The sequence below is a fragment of the Triticum urartu genome, chromosome 2A (genome assembly GCF_056163025.1).
Source record: "Triticum urartu cultivar PI428250 chromosome 2A, HENAU_Tu73, whole genome shotgun sequence".
Classification (NCBI taxonomy): Eukaryota; Viridiplantae; Streptophyta; class Magnoliopsida; order Poales; family Poaceae; genus Triticum; species Triticum urartu.
In genome coordinates, this window is record NC_141874.1 from 596,032,565 (window position 1) to 596,052,007 (window position 19,443).

At 48.5% G+C, this 19,443-nt stretch overlaps 2 protein-coding genes across 3 annotated transcripts; both read right to left on the reverse strand.

The window, feature by feature from the left end:
• Positions 1 to 1,308: 1,308 nt before the first annotated feature.
• Positions 1,309 to 3,031, reverse strand: LOC125539040 (short-chain dehydrogenase/reductase 1-like). Its single transcript, XM_048702401.2, has 5 exons — positions 2,914 to 3,031; positions 2,599 to 2,842; positions 2,410 to 2,472; positions 1,978 to 2,172; positions 1,309 to 1,894 (listed from the first exon to the last, which is right to left on the reverse strand). Exons 1-5 carry the CDS (start codon positions 2,946 to 2,948, stop codon positions 1,514 to 1,516), a joined length of 918 nt encoding a protein of 305 aa, XP_048558358.2. The 5' UTR covers positions 2,949 to 3,031; the 3' UTR covers positions 1,309 to 1,513.
• Positions 3,032 to 4,884: 1,853 nt separating this feature from the next.
• On the reverse strand, positions 4,885 to 13,111 carry LOC125539038 (short-chain dehydrogenase/reductase 1). Of its 2 annotated transcripts, XM_087544505.1 has the most exons (6): positions 13,011 to 13,111; positions 12,839 to 12,938; positions 12,506 to 12,746; positions 12,034 to 12,099; positions 5,976 to 6,170; positions 4,885 to 5,501 (listed from the first exon to the last, which is right to left on the reverse strand). In XM_087544505.1, the coding sequence occupies exons 2-6, from the start codon at positions 12,871 to 12,873 to the stop codon at positions 5,118 to 5,120; spliced, it is 921 nt and encodes a 306-aa protein (XP_087400631.1). In that variant the 5' UTR covers positions 12,874 to 12,938; positions 13,011 to 13,111; the 3' UTR covers positions 4,885 to 5,117. The 2 variants fall into 2 exon arrangements, with proteins under 2 accessions (XP_087400631.1, XP_048558357.1); XM_048702400.2 differs by lacking the exon at positions 13,011 to 13,111 and having other exon boundaries at positions 12,839 to 12,983.
• Positions 13,112 to 19,443: the final 6,332 nt, after the last annotated feature.

A 19,443-nucleotide genomic window follows, 5' to 3' on the forward strand; every position in this document is an offset into this window, starting at 1 on the left:
CGATCCGTGCGCATCAATTCGTGCATGGTCCCCTCATTATTTGTTTCTCGGTCGCATTCTTGTGTTTATGGTCTTCCATTAACTCGTGTCGCTGCGTGTTTTCCCTCTTGACATTGAAAATGACATGTTCACTCTGTAGTTGTTTCCTCTTTCCCCTTTCGTCTGCGACTGTTCAAACTATTATTTGGAGAGAGAGAGAGAGGACATCTCCATTCAGAGCTCCCCTTCTCTCATTGCTTGAGGCGTTCAGTTAGTGTTGTCAGCCCACTAGTAGTTAGAGTGCTCTTCCAAGTGGTTTGCATCTGTTGTTCTCCCTCCTCTCCATTCATTGTTCTTTTTCTAGATCTTGGCGGATGCGATTTGTGAATTACTTTTTTTTTACTTCTCATTCATTGCTGCCATAATTTTTAATACTCCTTCGAGGTTTAACTAGTTTCTTTTATCTCGACATATTTCTTTTATCTCTCCATTCATTGCTACCGTAATTTTTAACTAGTTTTTTCGTTATAGTGCATTTCTGTATCATTTATAGTGTAAAAGTATTATGACTGTCAAGCAATGACAAGAAAACACACGCAGGGGCACATATTTACGAACTTTAATGAGAAAGCTTAGTTGGGATCATCTGACCGAAATAAATCAGATTAAGGGCCCACACCCTCTGAAATTCAAGGGGCGGGGGTGTGTGTATGAAGAATCGGGCTATAGGTGGGACTGTTCATGAGCATCCCACCTTAATCCATTAGTCCCAACACGGTTTGGTGGAAAATGGTGGAAGTTCCATCTAGACTAGCATAGATTATGTGGGAGTAAGCGGGATCCCACTTAACAAATGCACTTGCAGGCTTGCAGCTGAAAACATCGGTAGATGCTTATGGATGCCTCAATTTCAAGAGCAGATCGCGAAGCAAGTGTCAGGGTTGGGGCTGCCATTGACCTGCTAATCGCGTCCGGCCGAGTCGACGGGATCGTCGATTCTTGATTGGAACATCGGTGAGGCGGAGCAGGGAGAAGCTGCGAGGTAGGGGAGGGGATACGTGCGAGCCGGAAGAGGCGAGGTGCGAGGAGGAAGAGGCAGTCGTGCAGCGGCGGCGGCTGCCATCGATCGGCGACGGCGGTAGAAGTACGTTGCGGCGCCGCCCTCTGCTCCCTGCACAAGCTATCTAGATGGGCTAATAGGGTAAAGTGGGGTTCCAGTGGGCTAGTCCATTCAATTTCTTTCTGGTCCAATAGGCTCCCACTAATGCGTTCACAGAAACTGCTGGAGCATACTTCTTTTTTACTTAATTTCTCTTAAATTATTATTTTTACGAGGATGAAAACGGTTTGAGACGCTCTCATGTTTTTTGGGTAGTCTTTTTTTTTTTGAGAGCGTCCTCTCGGTAGTCTGTTTCTTGTGAGATGACACATCTTATTCGCAATCTCAATCTAGCACGTAAGGTAACACATCCAGCCAATAACCCAGTGTGCAGCACACGAGCCGGGCAACACGCACGCACGTACCGCCGGTATCTCACACGAACGGCGCCTCCTCGCCCTGGGTGAAGTAGGCGCCGGTCGGCCCGCCGCCAGGCAGCAGCGCCACCTTGGCCAAGTTGCGTGCGCCCTCCTCCGGCGTCAGGACCCCGAACCCCATGCTCATGTCGGTCTTGACGAAGCCTGGGTGCGCGCAGTTGACGCGCAGCTCAGGGTGCCTCCTCGCCAGGATCCTCGAGTAGGCGTTCATGGCGGCCTTGGCCACCTTGTACGCCGAGAACTTCGTGGGCCACCCGTGCATCTCCAACGCGCCGGCCTCGAAGTCCTTGATGAACTTCTCCAGCAGCTCGTCCAGCCTCCCCTGTGTCAGGTTGTCGACATCGTTGAGCTCCTGCCTCACCTCCTCGTTGCCGATATGCTGCAAAAATTGACAGGAATTCCTTACATGTTGTACTGGATTAGCAATGAATGATCAGTGGGAAAAAAGAATAGCTTGCTTACCCTTAGCAGTCCATAATTGGAGGAGACGTTTACTATTCTTCCCTCGGACGAAGCTTGAAGCAGAGGCAGCAGGGCTTCGATAACATGCTTCGTGCCGTAGTAGTTGGTCTGCACGGTGTTCTTTGCGCTGTCGATGGTCTCCCGGGCATTCTTCAACATCCACTCAACTCTCTGGTGGAAATCCAGGCCAGCGAACTGTTGTATAATGTATAGGCAAATAAACTTGTTCAGGCTGGTGTGTCCGAACAATTTCGGAAAAAAGTCGCGCCGATTTTATACTTTAACGAATGAACCAATTAATCAAGTAAAATTGGTCGCTGCGCTTGACGCCTATCCTTGGTTCTTGGCTGGGTTCCTCCAGGAGTATATAGCAGTAACAAATTACAAAAAACCCAACAACAGAAAAGGACAAAAAAAGGTGGGTGATATCACCTTTTCCTCGTTGATATCGAACTCTTGGCCGCACTCAACCCCACAAACCGCGGCGTTATTCACCTGCAAATCATCCGAGTGCATCCATCCATTCATCCATCACCGGTGCTTCAAACCTTGGATGCAGCAGCAGTAGTAGTATATACTACTGTAGTAGTAATAAACTGAAAATGAAACGAAAAAACTTGCCAGAATGTCTAGCTTGCCAAAGCGGGCCTCGAGAAAACCAGCTAGCGTAGCGGCGCCCGAAGCGTCCGTGATCTCCAGACGATGGAAGACGACACCAGAGAGCCCCAGCGCTTTGAGCCTCTCCGCGGCCTCCCCGCCCCTCGTCTCATCCTGGGCCGTCAAGATGACGGTGATGCCGCCGCTGGCCAGCTGCCGGCACACCTCGAAGCCGATCCCCTTGTTCCCTCCGGTGACCACGGCGACCCTATAGCAACCGCAGTCGATAATATTGCTGCAAGTTCCATAGACGTTTGAGCTAAGCATGCATAGGCTAACCTCGTGTTTGGCTGGCTGGGGATGATTCCTTCCATGAGGTTGCACGCACGACGAGCTCCAACAAGTGCGATGACAGAGATCGATGGGCCGCTCCTCACGATCTAAGATGGTTATGGTTATGGTTATGGGAGGAAGGAGAGCAAGACACTTATAACGGCTCCGGCCGTATCTCGGTCGCCTTTGTGGTGCTCGTCGTCTTCGTCCGGCACAAACATCCAGCATGATTTAGCAGCCTCTCAAAAGATCAACTTTTGGCAAGTTCGAAACATTCACACATCAAAACGATGGTTAGCTATTATCCAAAAAGGCTTTTTCGCTCTGTTTTATATATGAAGTATCAATCAACAAGCATCCAGTACAAACACACACCACAACAGCGCAACACACTGCACATACTCAGGGGAAGATACATAGACGCTGAGCATAGCAACATCACCCTTAGCACTATCACCATGCAGAGATGAAGCTACATATGACGAACCATACGCTTCAAGACGGCGCCTTCAGGAAGGAAACGACACAGACGCGCCGCCACCGCCCGATCCAAGGATCATAGTTTCCCCCGAAGCCGCATGACGGGCAATGAGAGTTGCGACGACACCTTCAAGAAGGAAACGATCTTCGCCGTCGCCGGTCCGTCCGAAGACAGAACATGTTTTCACCTCGGCCAACACTCACCGCCATCGAACGCCACACCCCGGCAACCACGCCGCCCACACGGCCATGGTGACTGGGCAGCACCAAGGCACGGGCTCTGCCCACGAGCACCGCGCTACCACCACCAGGGCCACCGCCTCAGTATCCAAGACCTCGACACCACCTCATCCGAGATCCGTCGCACCCCAACGAAAGAGACGAGCGGAAAGGTCCCACTTTTCGCACCCCTGGGCTACCCCCAGCGTCGAGACCCAATAGGTCGGCCAAAACTGGCATCCACCGACCCGTCCTGTTGCCCCGAGCACAAGGCAAGCTCGGTCCTGCAGCATCGAGAGGGGGACGAGGTCAGCCCTGCTGCACCGTGCGCGAGACGAGCTCGGTCCTGCTGCATCGGGCGCGGGACGAGCTCGGTCCTGCAGCACCGGGGCGCGAGACGAGCGGTGGACCGCAACTGGGAGAGGACCAGCCCATTGATGGGAGTAGCGTCGGGGCGACGAGGAGATGGGGTGAAGGTCGAGACGGCTCGACCGCAAATGAGCCAACGTCGGAGAAGCCAGCCGCTGCCGCAGACAGATCCTTCGAGCCACCGTGAAGCCGCCACGACACTGGCAGGCTACCACCGAGACCTTCCCACGCCGCCGCCCACGGTCGGAGCAGCGGCCACGCCCGGCCGCTGCCCTACCCGCGTCTTCCATCGAGCTCCAAGCGCCGGAGCCGTCGGGCACGCACCACCGGAGCCACGCGCCGCCGACCGGCCCCCAACGCCAGATCCTGCCGGATCCGGCAAGAGACCGGTCGCGCGCCACCTCTCAAGACGGGAGCATCGCAGTCACCCGCCGCGCGCAGAACGAAGGGAGTCGAAGCGCCGCCACCAGCAGGCCACCCCGCGAGACCGCCGCCGCGCCGCTGGACCCCGCGGACGTCCAACGCCGCCACTCGAAGGGGTCGCCCCGTGCCGACGCCCACAAGCGGAGGGGGAAGAAGGGCCCCGCTGCCGCCGTGCCCATCGGGCTATGCCTGACGGAGCTCGCCGGCAACGGCTGGGGGAGGAGAAAGGATGCGGGGCGAGGGACGCGACGGCAGGAGATCCCCCCGGGCGTGCCGCGGGAGGGGAGGGGAGGGGAAAAGAGGGGGAGTGGGGGAACAGGGCGGGCCGGCGGCGGCAAGGGAGGGAACCCTAGTAGGGGTCGCGGGGTCGCGGGCAACCCGGAGTCCTCCATGCAAAACCTTACAGAAGAGCCGGACAACGATGGTTAGCTATTCGAAAATAAAACCGATGGTTAGCAAATTTTGTTAACAAACCAAGCATGTCCATCAGCCAGCAACACCCATACGTCATACGTGTGTGTTGTCGCATTGTTTGACCCTACACATACCCACAAGATCGATAGACCTCATCGACCAATATGGATGATACACACACGCATGTCCATTTGAGTGCACAGCACAGGTTAAACTGCACACTGTTTATTGACAACTACTGTTACACAAACGACGTTGATATTTTGAAAGTAAAACCGGACGAAACCATTACACGTACGAAACAATCACACAAACGACGCCACGCCATCCCTATCAAAATAAGCACCATTCGGGCCATCGTCGGGCAAGAGAGCGACCTTCACCAGGTTGCTAGCGCCCTCCTCGAGCGTCAACTCTCCCATGTGCATGGACATGTCGCTCTTGACAAAACCAGGCGTCAAACAGTTGATGCGCATCGCGGGGAACCTCTTGGCAAGGATCCTCGTGTATGCATTCAGGGCAGCTTTGGCGACTTTGTAGGCCGACGAGCCACCGGTCGGCCACCCATGTGCCTCTATCAAGTTGGCATTGAAGTCTTCCAGGAATAGATCCAGAAGCTCCTCTAGTCTCTTTTCAGTAAGGTTGTCAATGTCGTCGAATTCCTTCTTCAGTTCTTCGCTGTTGAAGTTCTGCTCAAGAAAACAATACTTATTAGCTAAAAAGAACTAGTTTCTGAACCTGTGCTTTCTGACAGGGAAAAAAAGAACACATGGAGATGATGAAGGGTGAGGATTTGGAAGAAAAGAAAAATCCATATCCCACAATCCAAAGAATGTGAACCTATGTCGTATTATTTGGAATGAATACGAAGCTAAACTGAAATAAGATCCTGCTTATTGCATCTGACAAAAGAAGTTAAACTGAAATAAGATCATTTATGCGAACAGATATACCCTATCTCTTATTTAATAAGTACTCCGTAAGACTGTAATAATATTCTGGAAGACACAATGCAAGGCTGCACATATACTTTTTAAAAACTAAAAACTAAACAAAGTGGTAAACAAAGCTATAACAGAAACATACTGGCACAAATAATGTTAAATATATTTTCTGAAACTAGTAATTGGTTTTATCGATCTGTAGCGTGGTTAACAACTTACCCTTAGCAGTGAAAAGCCTGATGAGACATTGACAATTCTCCCAGAGGAGGACAACTGAAGAAGAGGCAGTAGTGCCTCCGTGACAAGCTTTGCCCCATAGTAGTTTGTTCTCATGCATTCTTTTGCTTCCTCATATGTCTCCTTAGAATTTTCTTTCATCCATTGAACTCTTTGATCTACATCCATGCTTTCAACCTATCCATGCATAAATGGGTTAATTATTACACAACATCTTATTAGAAATGCAGAAGCATAGATGCTAGGCTGGTTGGGTCAGGCAGGAGTATTCATCTTTAAAATCTAATTAAAGTATATGAAGTGAAGCACCAATTAAACTATAAGTTATTTTTGTTAACTAAGTGAGTTGAGGCCGACCCGCTTCAAATTTTCTCTTTTTTTTTGAAAAAGGAGGATGTACCCCCGGCCTCTGCATCTAGACGATGCTGTTAGGTTGATCTCCTTCCGATCGAGCCCAACGGCTCGACGGGCCCTTGACCCGTGCCCTGATCGGGGGCGCCCAACCAAACCATGGTTGGTGGGCCCCTGTCGCCGCGCTATATAAAGGGGTGGGAGAGTCGGCCGCACGCAACACGAGATTCACCGTGCGTTCAGAACCCCACCTACATCCCTACCATCTAGGGTTAGCGCGATACGACGGGAAGCTCCACCGCCGCCGCCATCTCTCTGTCATTGCCGTCGTGGCCATCTCACCACGATGGCCTCTGGCTCGAGTTCATCAACCCAAAGTGAAGGTAGGTTTACCGGATGATCTAGCCTACCCCGATCCAGAGAATCTATCAATGGTATCAGAGCCATGCTAGGCTATGATTTTCGGTTCAAAGAATAAACAGAGAAAGAAAAAAGATCCCTCCCCAAAGAACCCTAATCGACAGGGCAAAGAACGAATCCTCAACGGAAAAAGTAGCGCCGCCGCAAAGGCCGCGCCGTTCCTCTCGATCCGGACGGGCATCGGCAAGCCGAGCCGTTCGGAAGAAGAACACACCCTGCAAAGGGCAAAGGGCACCGCAGCCACGCCGTTCGACGGCGGCGCGCTTCCGCTATGGGAAACGCGTCACCGGCGAAGGGGAGGCAACGGCGCCACGGATCATCGCCGGACAAACAGGGGATCAGGGAACGGCTCCGTCGCGCCTCAGTCGCCTCTCACTGCCACTGGATTCAGTGGATGGGGAGAATATGGAGCGGGGAAAGGAAGAAACTCGCGCGCGGCTCGCGCGGCGCGGTGGCTTCACGCCGTCGCCGGCGGCCGGCGGAGCCCCGACACTGCTGGGCTCGTAAGGGAGCAAAGGAGGGCGCAAGCGCGACCCTCTCTCTCCCTCTGCCACAGGAAAGGAAGGGAGGAGCGGCGCGGTGGCTTTTCACCGGGGACCGGCGCCGTCGCGGTGGTCGGGCGACAGGACGGGATCGAGCGGCGCGCGCAAGGGGGGGAAATGGTGCTAGGGTTACGGGAGGGGGGTGGCTGCAGCTTGTTTACTCGCCCGATCTGCGCGGGCGGCCGTCAGATTTGATCCGACGGCAACCAGCGAGCGGTGCCCTCTTCCCCCCCCCCCCCCCCCCCCCCCAGCGGGCCGATGGGCCATAGTACAAGCAGGCTGCCAGGCGCGTGCCCGCGGTCGCTAGTCCGTTTATGGCCCAAAGAGGCACGCACGGTGCGCAGTAGGAAGGCCATGGACCGGGCTGTAAAAAATGAATTTTCTCCGTTATTTTTCTACACAGCAAGTTTTGATGAAATTTGTCCATATTTTGGGCAGATTTACAATAGTTTTTCTATGCAATTTTTTTCCAATGAAATTTTTTTGTTTAGATAATAGAAAAGTTAATTGAAATTTTTTCTGAAAATGAAAATAGAAAATTTTCAGAAAAAGAAATGTTCATGAATTTTACAAAGAAAATAATAAAGTTCATGAATTTTTTATTTGGTCAAAGAAAAGTTTTTGTAAAGAATAAAAAGTTCATGAATTTTTTATTCATGTTTTTCTGCTGCAAATAAAAAAGTGCTATTTTAAAAGTGAATAGAACTAAAGTAAAAGATTAAATTGTTACTTCTCTAATTCATTTTCGAACCAACCGGTTAAAATTGATAAGAGTGTAAAAGAGTACAGAATTGTTTTTGAATGAAATATTGTAAAGTTTCCGCTGCAAAGTAAAAGTTTTATCCTCCAATTAAATTGGAACCAACGGGAAAATTTAATTGGAAGAGATGTTCTTAGCAATGTTTTTTTCCTTGTGGATGAAATAAGATGCAGATAGTTTCCACGATGACAAAAAATATATATTTGTTTTAAAGTTAAAGTATGGTATTGTTATTTTCTGACCAACGTTGATGATAACAGTGATATAATTCTATGAGTTTTATGTTCAAAGTTTAAATCTCTGATAAATTTTGTATCAAAGTGCTCAATTTTCAGAGAACGATTAAGGATCAAGAAATGCTCTTGAACTGACAAATGTATATTTCTTGTTCCCGCTGCAATAAAGTTGATGATGATGATATTTCTTAGCAAAGTTGTTTAATAGAAATACTATCATCATATTGTTTATGAGTTATATGCATTATTTTCATTTCCGCCCAACGGTGATATGGAATTAATATAGAAGGATGATGTTTATTCTAATTCTGCCACAACGGTGATTTTGAATATAAAAGAAAGTTTCAAAAGTTTAATGCGCATTTCTTTTAACCAGACCAACGTAGGGTTATTTTTATGCCCATTATTGTTGATTATTGGCTATGTTTTCTCAGACTAAAAGTTTTTCCACGCTTTCATTCGTGAAAGCAAATGGCTGGGTACTTGTGACCCGAAAGATGTCATAATATGAGGGAGTATGTTCTTTCTAAAGAATGGCATCAAAAGAAAAGAGATAGATCATTGAGAGTCTTGGTTGATGAATGTCTTTCATGTACTCTCTATGAAAAGATTTTTCAGTTAACATGATTTGATATGAAACAAGCAACATGCGTGTTTAATTTGACCAACGTCGGATTAAGTATGTGTGTCAAAGAGCATTCGGATTTATTTCTAAATTTGATGATTGAATAAGCAGTCAAAAGAGCCAATTCTGACATTTATGTTCTCTTATAGGGAATTACCTACATGGCGGGAAAAGATGATTACGATAAACCTGCATGGCGGGAAAAGTCTGAAAAAATACCTGCGTAACGGGATAAAGCTGACATAATATTATGTCAAAAAATCCCGTATGGCGGGAGAAATTCTGGCAAGAGAAAGATATGATAATTCATGTGCTTTTAATGTATCCCACTCTGGGAGAGAAGAAAGGAGTATCTGAAAGGCGCAACCATACACTTATGGACATGGTGCGCAGCATGATGAGTTATTCCAACTTGCCATTGGGATTATGGATGGAGGCGCTTTCACATTCTCAATAGAGTACCAAGCAAGTCGGTGCCCAAAACACCGTACGAGCTATGGACAGGAAGGGTGCCCTCCCTACAACACTTCAGGGTGTGGGGGTGCCCTGCGGAGGTCAAAATGTTTAATCCAAACATTGCAAAGTTAGATTCCAAAACAATAAGTTGCCACTTCACTGGCTATCCAGACAGATCAAAAGGTTTTTGTTTCTACTGCCCGGACAGATATACAAAGTTTGTAGAAACGAGACATGCAGTCTTCTTTGAGGACGAAATGATGAGAGGGAGCTTGGTAGCTCGGAAAATTGATTTTGAGGAGAAGAGGGTGCATGCACCTAATCCGATGATTCAAGAGCCATTTTTCTCACTACCAGTTGCAACTCCACCCATGACAACTATGGGGGTAGACCCGGAACCATCTGTCAGGAGCTGACTGAACCCGTTGTTGAGCATGAAAGGGAGGTGCAATAGCAAATTTTAGAAGAAGTGCCAGAAGTTGAGGCACAGAATGTGCCAGAAACTGAGGCCCTTAGAAGGTCTACAAGACCAAGAAAGTCAGCTATTTCTACTGACTTTAAAGTTTATAACAGAGAATATAGTGATACATCAATAATTATTAATTATTCACAAAGACCATACAAGGTGATACATCAATAAGCCTGAAGCCACCAACTTGGCAACGCTGTTGCTACTCCTATCCCCTTGATGAAGGTGTGTCGAATGTCCGGGCCTAATACCAAACAGACATCACACCAAAACCTAACATCTAAAGTCGGGTGTCCCATCCAAGCCACTACCTGGAATGGGTCCCACACCGGTCTGGCACACTCCCAGTGAGCACCGCATGCTGCAAGGGCCGTCACCTTCATCTTTCATCGGTCCATCCTCAGAGCAGAACTGATGCACCGACCTTGCCAGGCCTCTCTGCCATCAACGCCAACATGACGGCAGACAGCTTCCTCCTCCTGCGCAAGTCCATCTCCGCGCATCAGACGCCGAGTCTCCACAGCGCCACGCCGCCGAGATCCGCCACCATCAATGTGTAAGATGAAGCACCGCTCCACCAAAGACGCCGTTCTCCGGTCCCTCGAACCCGTGTACACCTGCAAGAATGACGCCCCAAGGGGAAAAACGACACCAGAGAGCCGCCGTCATCCGATCTAGGGTTTCCCCCCAGAGGTAGCAGAGAGTGCCTTTGAACTTGTCCACGGCGATGCCTTCAGGAAGGGAACGACGCAGACAGCGCCGCCATTGTCGGCCTTGGCAATAGCCAATAGCAGGTTTTCACCCAGATCTGTTTGAAGACCTCCATCTCTCGTGCACAGGCCGCCGCCATCCCTGACGGGATCTGAATGAACCAGGCCGCCGCTGCCAGATCTCAGCAAGGAGAAGTCCCCCCATCGAAACCGGCCGGCCGAGCAGGGGAGGCCGAAACCGTGTCCGCCGGACCAGATCCGCGATGGATCCGTGCCCGCGCAGCCGCCACGGCCTGGCCGCCCGCTCGCGCCACTGTCTGGCCGCCGCGCCGCCCGACGCGCCCTCGCCAGCAACCTTTTGATCTGTCTGGATAGCCAGTGAAGTGGCAACTTACTGTTTTGGAATCTAACTTTGCAATGTTTGGATTAAACATTTTGACCTCCGCAGGGCACCCCCACACCCTGAAGTGTTGTAGGGAGGGCACCCTTCCTGTCCATAGCTCGTACGGTGTTTTAGGCACCGACTTGCTTGGTACTCTATTGAGAATGTGAAAGCGCCTCCATCCATAATCCCAATGGCAAGTTGGAATAATTCATCATGCTGCGCACCATGTCCATAAGTGTATGGTTGCGCCTTTCAGATACTCCATTCTTCTCTTCCAGAGTGGGATACATTAAAAGCACATGAGTTATCATATCTTTCTCTTGCCAGAATTTCTCCCGCCATACGGGATTTTTTGACATAATATTATGTCAGCTTTACCCCGTTATCCAGGTATGCCAAAAAGGCAAACAAAAAGACGGAGAGAACCAAGAAAAGTCCCTTTCTACACAAAGAAAAGGCACTTGTGTTAAAAAGGTAATAAAAAGACCAACAGAAGTGAGAAAAGGTCATTTCTATACAACAAAAAATGCACTTGTGCCAATGCTATAAGAAACCCGACACCGCATATATCAAAAAAGACACTTATGACAAAGGGTGTGTAGTTGTCACCATGCGTGCGTAGCTACCACCATGCATAGGAAATCGCCTCTCTTAACACATAATTCACTAAACAAAAATAGTGACAACAATGCAGAATTTTAGGATTGCCAACTTCGACTAATGATTTCTACAATCTAATATTCTAGTTTTATCTTGTATTGCAACATCAGTGTGATGTGATTTCTCAAACTAAACTATGCTAGTTACAAAAGAATGATGCTGCGTTGATGAATGATTTCTGGAATCCAAGCTTCTATGTTCACCCTTTACCCAACATCAGTAAGATATGTTTTCTCATACTAAACTACGCTCTAGGAGTTACAAGAGACAGTGATGTTTATGTCTGCCACAGTTGATAGATGCCAACAAACAACTACAAACGACTTATTATTGTTTTGACTTAACCTGATTCTGAAACAGGTATATATTACTGCTGACAAACTGCAATTCGATACAGAAAACATCAAAATGTTTTGCTTTAATTACCTGTTCCTGAACTTGTGCAAACAGAACTGGATCTCGATCAACACCTGAAATGCCTGCATTGTTAATCTACAAGTAACAAAAATCACATGATCATGGTGATGAATTAGAAAAATCCGAGAAAAATCACTTCTACATAAACACCAATGAGAAGTCAATAATCTGAACAGCGTAGTGTACCCGTATCAACCACAAGCCAAGATTAACTAGTACAAGCCTGGTAAAAGAAATCTACAGCACCTATACTACTTGTTAACAGAACTCTTAAATTCATTTTAAAATTATTCAATGCAACAATGTGCTGAGTAACAATTTCTGCACCTTCAGATGCAATTTTACTAAGTTAAGAGTCCGAGAAAAGAAAAGTGCACTTCTACGAATCTATGATTCTACCTGACGAGCTCTCAGTGGAACAGCACGAATGTCCACTTGCGCGAGGCCCTAAATTCAAAGCGCAAAGCGGAGTTACACATACCAGGATATCGAGCTTCCCGAACTGATCCCTGACGAAATCCGCCAGCCGGGCGACGCTGTCAGGGTCGGTGACATCCAGCTGATGGAAGACGACGTCAGCACCGGAGCGCCTGACGCCTTCGACCGCCTCCAGCCCCCTCGCCTCGTTCCTCGCCGTCAGCAGGACCTTGAGCCCCTTGGACGCGAGCTGCCTGCACGTCTCCAGCCCGATCCCTTTGTTCCCTCCGCTGACCAGGGCGATCCTAAATTACGCACATAGCAGCAGCGCGCGCAGAAATTCAAGTAAATTCGCTGAGCGGGGTACGGAAAGGGGAGGTAGATGCAGCGATCGAACCTCTTGCTCGACGGATTCGAGGTGGCTGCCTCCATCTTGATCTTTCCCCTCCGACGCGTTGCGGCGTGTCGAGGACTGTGTGAGCTATGGAGTCTGCAGCCTTGGAGTTTCTGATGGTCGTTAGCTGCACCTTCTTCGTACTGCAAAACACATAAGTTGTTTATAAGCTTACCTTCAGCCGGCCGATCGCGCGGGCGCCTCCGCCGGCTCCGTCTCCATCAGATCGTCTCTTGATCAGATGGACAAGAGCACCCCCGTGTCAATGTTTTCTGCAACTTAGTTTTTGTTTCGAAAGAAAGAGTTTTGCAACTGCATGGCTTTTTGCAACGACGGTGACTCATGCGGCTTCAGGGGCGATGGGGGCAAGGAATCTCGCCGAATCCTACAAGGATGATGCGCGGGTAGGAGGCAGAGACGTCCGGGAGCCGCGGGGGCAGAGACTCATGCGGCTAGGAGCACGACGACGGCGAGGATTCCAGTTGGATCTTGTCGGATCCGACAAGGAGGTGGGGACCTCCGGGAGCGGCGGGAGCTCGGCATGGTCCAGCGGGGTTGACAACAAGCTTCACAACAAGGACCCGCGACGGCAGCGGCGAACGGCGCTCCTATGGCGAGAGATACAAAGTGATCGAGAAAATAGAAGGCAGAGGATGGTGGCGAGGTGACTTTGGTCGGAGGTCTGTGCTCGCTGGCGGCAGCGCTAAGGCAGGGATGGGCGGCGTCGATCCTCCCTCGCCTCATTGGAGCAAGATAGTTGTATTCACCTCATTGGTGCCCATATATAACATGTACCGAGGTAGTTCCTTCCATGACGAGAACCTTAATTTTTTTTGCAACGAATTCGGAAACTTTATTAATGAACGATCATAGTGTTACAATCCGCCCTAGACATGAAACCAGAAACTCAGGGCTTATATCAAGCCAACTCTCGGTGCCATCGAGTGAGCAAGCTAAACAAGCACACTGATGCGCCAGTACATTAGCATCCCTACTGACATGAGTAACAAAAAGAGAAGCAAAACTAGCACCAATTTCTTCTAATTCATCCAAGATAGGCGCTGCAACAGACCTAGTGTTGCTGCGCAGACCTAGTGTTGCTGCGCAATTTTCATAGGTCGACTAACTCCAAGCAATCAGTCTCCATAATCACATGTGAGAAGCCACGAAGTTGAGCAAAGATCATCCCGTCACGAAAAGCTAGGAGTTTTGTGATGAAGGGGTCGGTGATGCCGTGTAGGGGTTTGCTCCAGGCTCTGAGGAACGCAATGTGCGAACAGGCAACACCTCCCGCTCCGCCCTTCATATCCTCCACATTCAGCGCTCCATCAGTGTTGATTGTAACCCAACCTGCTTCTGGTGGTCGCCACCTCTGACCAACCGTCAATCTCCGTCGCGAGGAAGGGAATTCCAAGATCGCCAAGGTCTCATGGACCCACTTCAGAGCTTGAACATGGTTGTAGCCGTCGCGCTCATGAGTCCAGCAATTGCGTGACGACCAAATGCTATGCATAATCGTAATTATCTTGCATCTTTCCTCATCTGTGAACATGTGGTCAAGCAAGATATCACGTGCCCAAGTATCCCGATGCAGCCGTGGGAGATATAGCTGAAATCTGTCCCAGGATGCAATCCAAAACTTCTTTGCATGTGTGCAATGTATCATCGCATGTAGCATGTCTTCCTACAACGCCTTGCAGATGTCACACAAGCCAAGCTGCTTGATGTGTCGATGTCGCAAGGTTACAGAATCAGGGAGTATCCCTCGGAGTACTCTCCACCAAAAAACTCGGACCTTGGGGACGACTTTAGGTCTCCACAAGGCAGTCCACAACTGTGTATTGGCTGATGATGTTTCTGTAGTCGCCCTTTCCTCTAAAGAGCCAAGCTCGTCGCGATTCACAAGAGAACGATACACTGATTTTATGCCCGACTTCTCCAAAGCCCAAGCCAAAGTGTCTTCACCACCCGAAGAGATCAGAGGTATATTTAAAATTTCCACCGCATCCGGGTGCAAGAAATTCTGGCGGACAATCTGTTCATTCCAATTCCCAGTATAATCATCAATGAGTTCAGAAACACTAGTCAGCGGAGCTGTGCCTGAGGCGATCCCTAGGTCTCAAAGTGGGTGTGTTTGGAATCCAATTGTCCGTCCATGTTGATATGGTTGTGCCGTCGCCAACTTGGCGGATAAGACCAATAGTGAGAGTGTCTCGCCCTTCTATGATGGCCATCCAAGTCGCCGATGCTCGAGCCGGGGCTGTAGCATCGAGAAAATTCGTATGCAGTAAGTACTTGCCCTTCAGCACCCTGGCACACAATGAGTTCGGTCTTGTGAGGAGGCGCCATCCATGTTTTCCAAGCATCGCCAAGTTAAAAAACTGCAAATTTCGGAAACCCATGTCGCCCTTCACCTTTGGTGTCGCAAGTTTGTTCCATGATAGCCAATGGAGAGAACGCTTGTCAATCGAGCTCCCCCACCAATATTTTGCCATGCATGAAGTAACACTCTTGCACACCTTTTTTGTCAGAATGAAACAACTCATGTTGGAAGTTGGAATAGACTGGATAACTTTCTTGAGAAGAACCTCTCTCGCAGCACAAGCCATGTTCCGCTCTGACCAGCCTCACATTTTATCCCGACATCTATCCACCACATGAACAAAATTCCCACTGGTGATTCTACCAATAGCAGTCGGGAGCCCCACAGGTAGCGTTCTGAAAATGCTTCTACATGAATCCTGAGAGACTGTTTAATAGTCTGTCGTAGGGGCTGTCCCGTATTGCCACTAAAGTAGATGGAGCTTTTCTCCCGGTTTACTGCATGTCCAGAACATTCAACATATATCCGAAGAATCTCGTTAAGCCTCTCTGTACTTTTGGTTTTTGCATTGAGAAAGATCAAGCTGTCGTCAACAAATAGAAGATGATTAACCCAAGGTGCATGCGGACTTACCCTGATGCCTCTGTCAATATATGCCCCGCCAAAATTATTCAGAAGTGATGTAAGGTCCTAGGCACACAACAAAAACAAGTATGGTGACATGGGGCATCCTTGACGGAGCCCCCTCGAAGGAGTGAAGTAGGGGATAAGCCCCCCATTTACTTTGATTGTGAACCTCACTGAGGTCACACACTTCATGATTAAGCGAATAAAGTTATCGCCGAAGCCCAACTTAAGTAGCATCGCTTTGAGATAGTGCCATTCCACTCTATCATAGGCCTTGAGCATATCAAGCTTCACCGCACAGCATGCATTCTTGCCTTTCTTACGCCTTTTGATCACATGAATGCTTTCGTAAGCCACAAGTACATTGTTCGTGATTAAACGTCCTGGAACAAATGCACTCTGTTCTTCTCCAATCACCTCATCCAAAATCCCTCGGACTCTATTGGCAATTGCTTTGACTACAATCTTGTATAGAACAGGGCATAAGGCAATTGGCTGGAATTGAGATATTTTTTGTGGGTGTCCTACCTTTGGGATCAAAGTTATGGATGTGTCGTTCAACCCCAAAGGTAATTCCCCTTCGTTCAAAAACTCCAGGACGACCACTGTGATGTCCTCTCCAAGAACTTCCCAATGCCGTTGATAAAAATCTGTAGTGAACCCGTTGACCCCAGGGGCCTTTGACGGTGCCATGTCAAATAGAGCCTTCTTTACTTCTGCCGCAACATATGGTTTGTTGACATGGTCATTCATTTGATCAGTGACACTCGGTTGCACACAGTTTAATAATACTTCCATCGGGTTGAAGCCTTGTGTCTGATACAAGGCGTGATAGAAGTCACTGATCTCCTTCTTCACCTCCTCCGGGTCTTGCAAAATCTGACCATGTATGTTCTCTAGAGAAGTGATTCGATTGATTCTTTTACGGTGAGCGGCTTGAGCTTGAAAATAACCAGTGTTGCGATCTCCCTCCCATAACCAAAGCACCCGCGATCTCTGCTTGAGCCAGATTTCTTCCTGTCGCATGGCTTCTCACAGTTGCGCTGCAACAACGAGCTCCTCCTCTGTAGGCCCCCGGCCCATTGAGACGCTCCTTAGACGTTCTAGGCACTTCTGTAGCTTGCGTACTTTCTTTGATAAATTTACGAATTCACGCTCGCCCCAGACACCCAGATCCTTTTGGATGACTACCAGCGCATCCACGACGCCTTGCAAGCCTCTCCGACTAGCCCCTGCATGCCACAAGTCACGTACAATCTTTTCGTACTGACCATGGGACTGCCAAACATTTTCATATCTGAAACTCCGTTGGGCTCGATGCCAGTGATTAGCCATGCTAGTTCTGAACTCAGCCGCAACATAACAATGATCTGACTCCACGCTGCTAATATGCTTGATAGTAGTGTGCTGGAATAGATTCAAAAACCGGTCATTAGCAAGGGCCCGATCAAGGCGAGCCTTTATGTTTGCCGCTCCAACCTGCCGATTATCCCATGTATAGGGTATAGCTCTCCATCCCAAATCTTGTAGGGAACAGTCATCAACCGCATCCCGGAACGACCTCATCTGGACCTCCGACCTAGCATTGACACTGAAGTGCTCGCCCGCCTGCATTGTATCATTAAAATCTCCCATGCAGATCCATGCGTCATGCGGGACAGCAAATAAAGTGCGGAGAAAACGCCAACTATGGTGTCTATTTTCCACCCGTGGCTCTCCATAGAAACCAGTGAAACGCCAAGTTTTATTGTCTTTCTTAGCTGATACATCAATGTGTGACCGGCTATAATTTTCCAACTTGACTTCAACATCATTTGACCAAAACGGGCCAATGCCACCACTAAGCCCATCACTATCGATGGCGAAACAACCAGAAAAACCTACAGAAAATTTCAAATCTTCCACTCTTTTGCCCTTAATTTTGGTCTCCATTATGAACAGAAGGGTGGGACCTTCTTGCTTCACAATCTTGCGAAGCTCTCGAACTGTCTGGGGGTTCCCAAGCCCCCGACAGTTCCAACTGATGGTACTCATTGCAACGGACAGCACTAACTAGCAGCTGCTACCGAGGATTCAGACGTTGGTGGTGTCGGTTTCTTCTTCTTTGGTTCTCTCTCAACAAATATATCACCCAATTTTTCAATCTCTGTCTCTGAAGCCGAACCCCGCACACCATATGTGTTCACAGCCCCTTCTCCTTTCTCTGTAATGGCCAGAGGAGTGGGCGCCACTTTTTGGTAGACTTGGATTGATAGCCCTCCTTTCCTCTTGTTCTGGACTGGATTCTTGGCTGGGGACGTCACCTCGACCCCCTCCTTCTGCTTGGAGCTTGACGAACGTGATTCACGTGTGCTGCGTTGCGTATCTTGCTTTTCCTTCATTGAGTTCTGATATGTCCATTTTGCATCATGCTTTTATATCGATATTTATTGCATTATGGGTTGTTATTTCACATTATGTCACAATACTTATGGCTATTATCTCTTATTTTACAAGGTTTACATAAGCAGGGAGAATGCCAACAGCTGGAATTCTGGGCTGGAAAAGGAGCAAATATTAGAAACCTATTCTGCACAACTCCAAAAGTCCTGAAACTCCACGGAATACCTTATAATAAATAATGAAAAATCCTCGCCAAAGATGAAGACCAAGGGCCCACACCCTATCCATGAGGGTGGGGGGGCGCCCCCCTAGGGCGCGCCCCCTACCTCGTGGGCCCCCTGGTGGCTCTCCGATGACCATCTTCTGCTATAAGAAGTCTTTCATCGAGAAAAAAATGAGAAGCAACCTTTTGGGATGAAATTCTGCCGCCACGAGGAGGAACCTTGGCGGAACCAATCTAGGGCTCCGGCAGAGTTGTTCTGCCGGGGAAACATCCTTCCCGGAGGGGGAAATCATCGCCATCGTCATCACCAACGTTCCTCTCATCGGAAGAGGGCAATCTCCATCAACATCTTCATCAGCACCATCTCATCTCAAAACCCTAGTTCATCTCTTGTATCCAATTCTTGTCTCCAAGTCCGGGATTGGTGCTAATAGGTTGCTAGTAGTGTTAATTACTCCTTGTAGTTGATGCTAGTTGGTTTAATTGGTGGAAGATCATATGTTCAGATCCTTTATGCATATTATTACCCCTCTGATTATGAACATGAATATGCTTTGTGAGTAGTTACGTTTGTTCCTGAGGACAAGGGAGAAGTCTTGCTATTAGTAGTCATGTGAATTTGGTATTCGTTCGATATTTTGATGAGATGTATGTTGTCTAGCCTCTAGTGGTGTTATGTGAACGTCGACTACATAACACTTCACCATTATTTGGGCCTAGAGGAAGGCATTGGGAAGTAATAAGTAGATGATGGGTTGCTAGAGTGACAGAAGCTTAAACCCTAGTTTATGTGTTGCTTCCTAAGGGGCTGATTTGGATCCATATGTTTCATGCTATGGTTAGGTTTACCTTAATACTTTTGTTGTAGTTGCGGATGCTTGCAATAGAGGTTAATCATAAGTGGGATGCTTGTTCAAGTAAGAACAGAACCCAAGCACCGGTCCATCCACATGTCAAATTATCAAAGTACCGAACGGAATCATATGAACATGATGAAAACTAGCTTGACGATATTCCCATGTGTCCTCAGGAGCGCTTTTCCTTATATAAGAT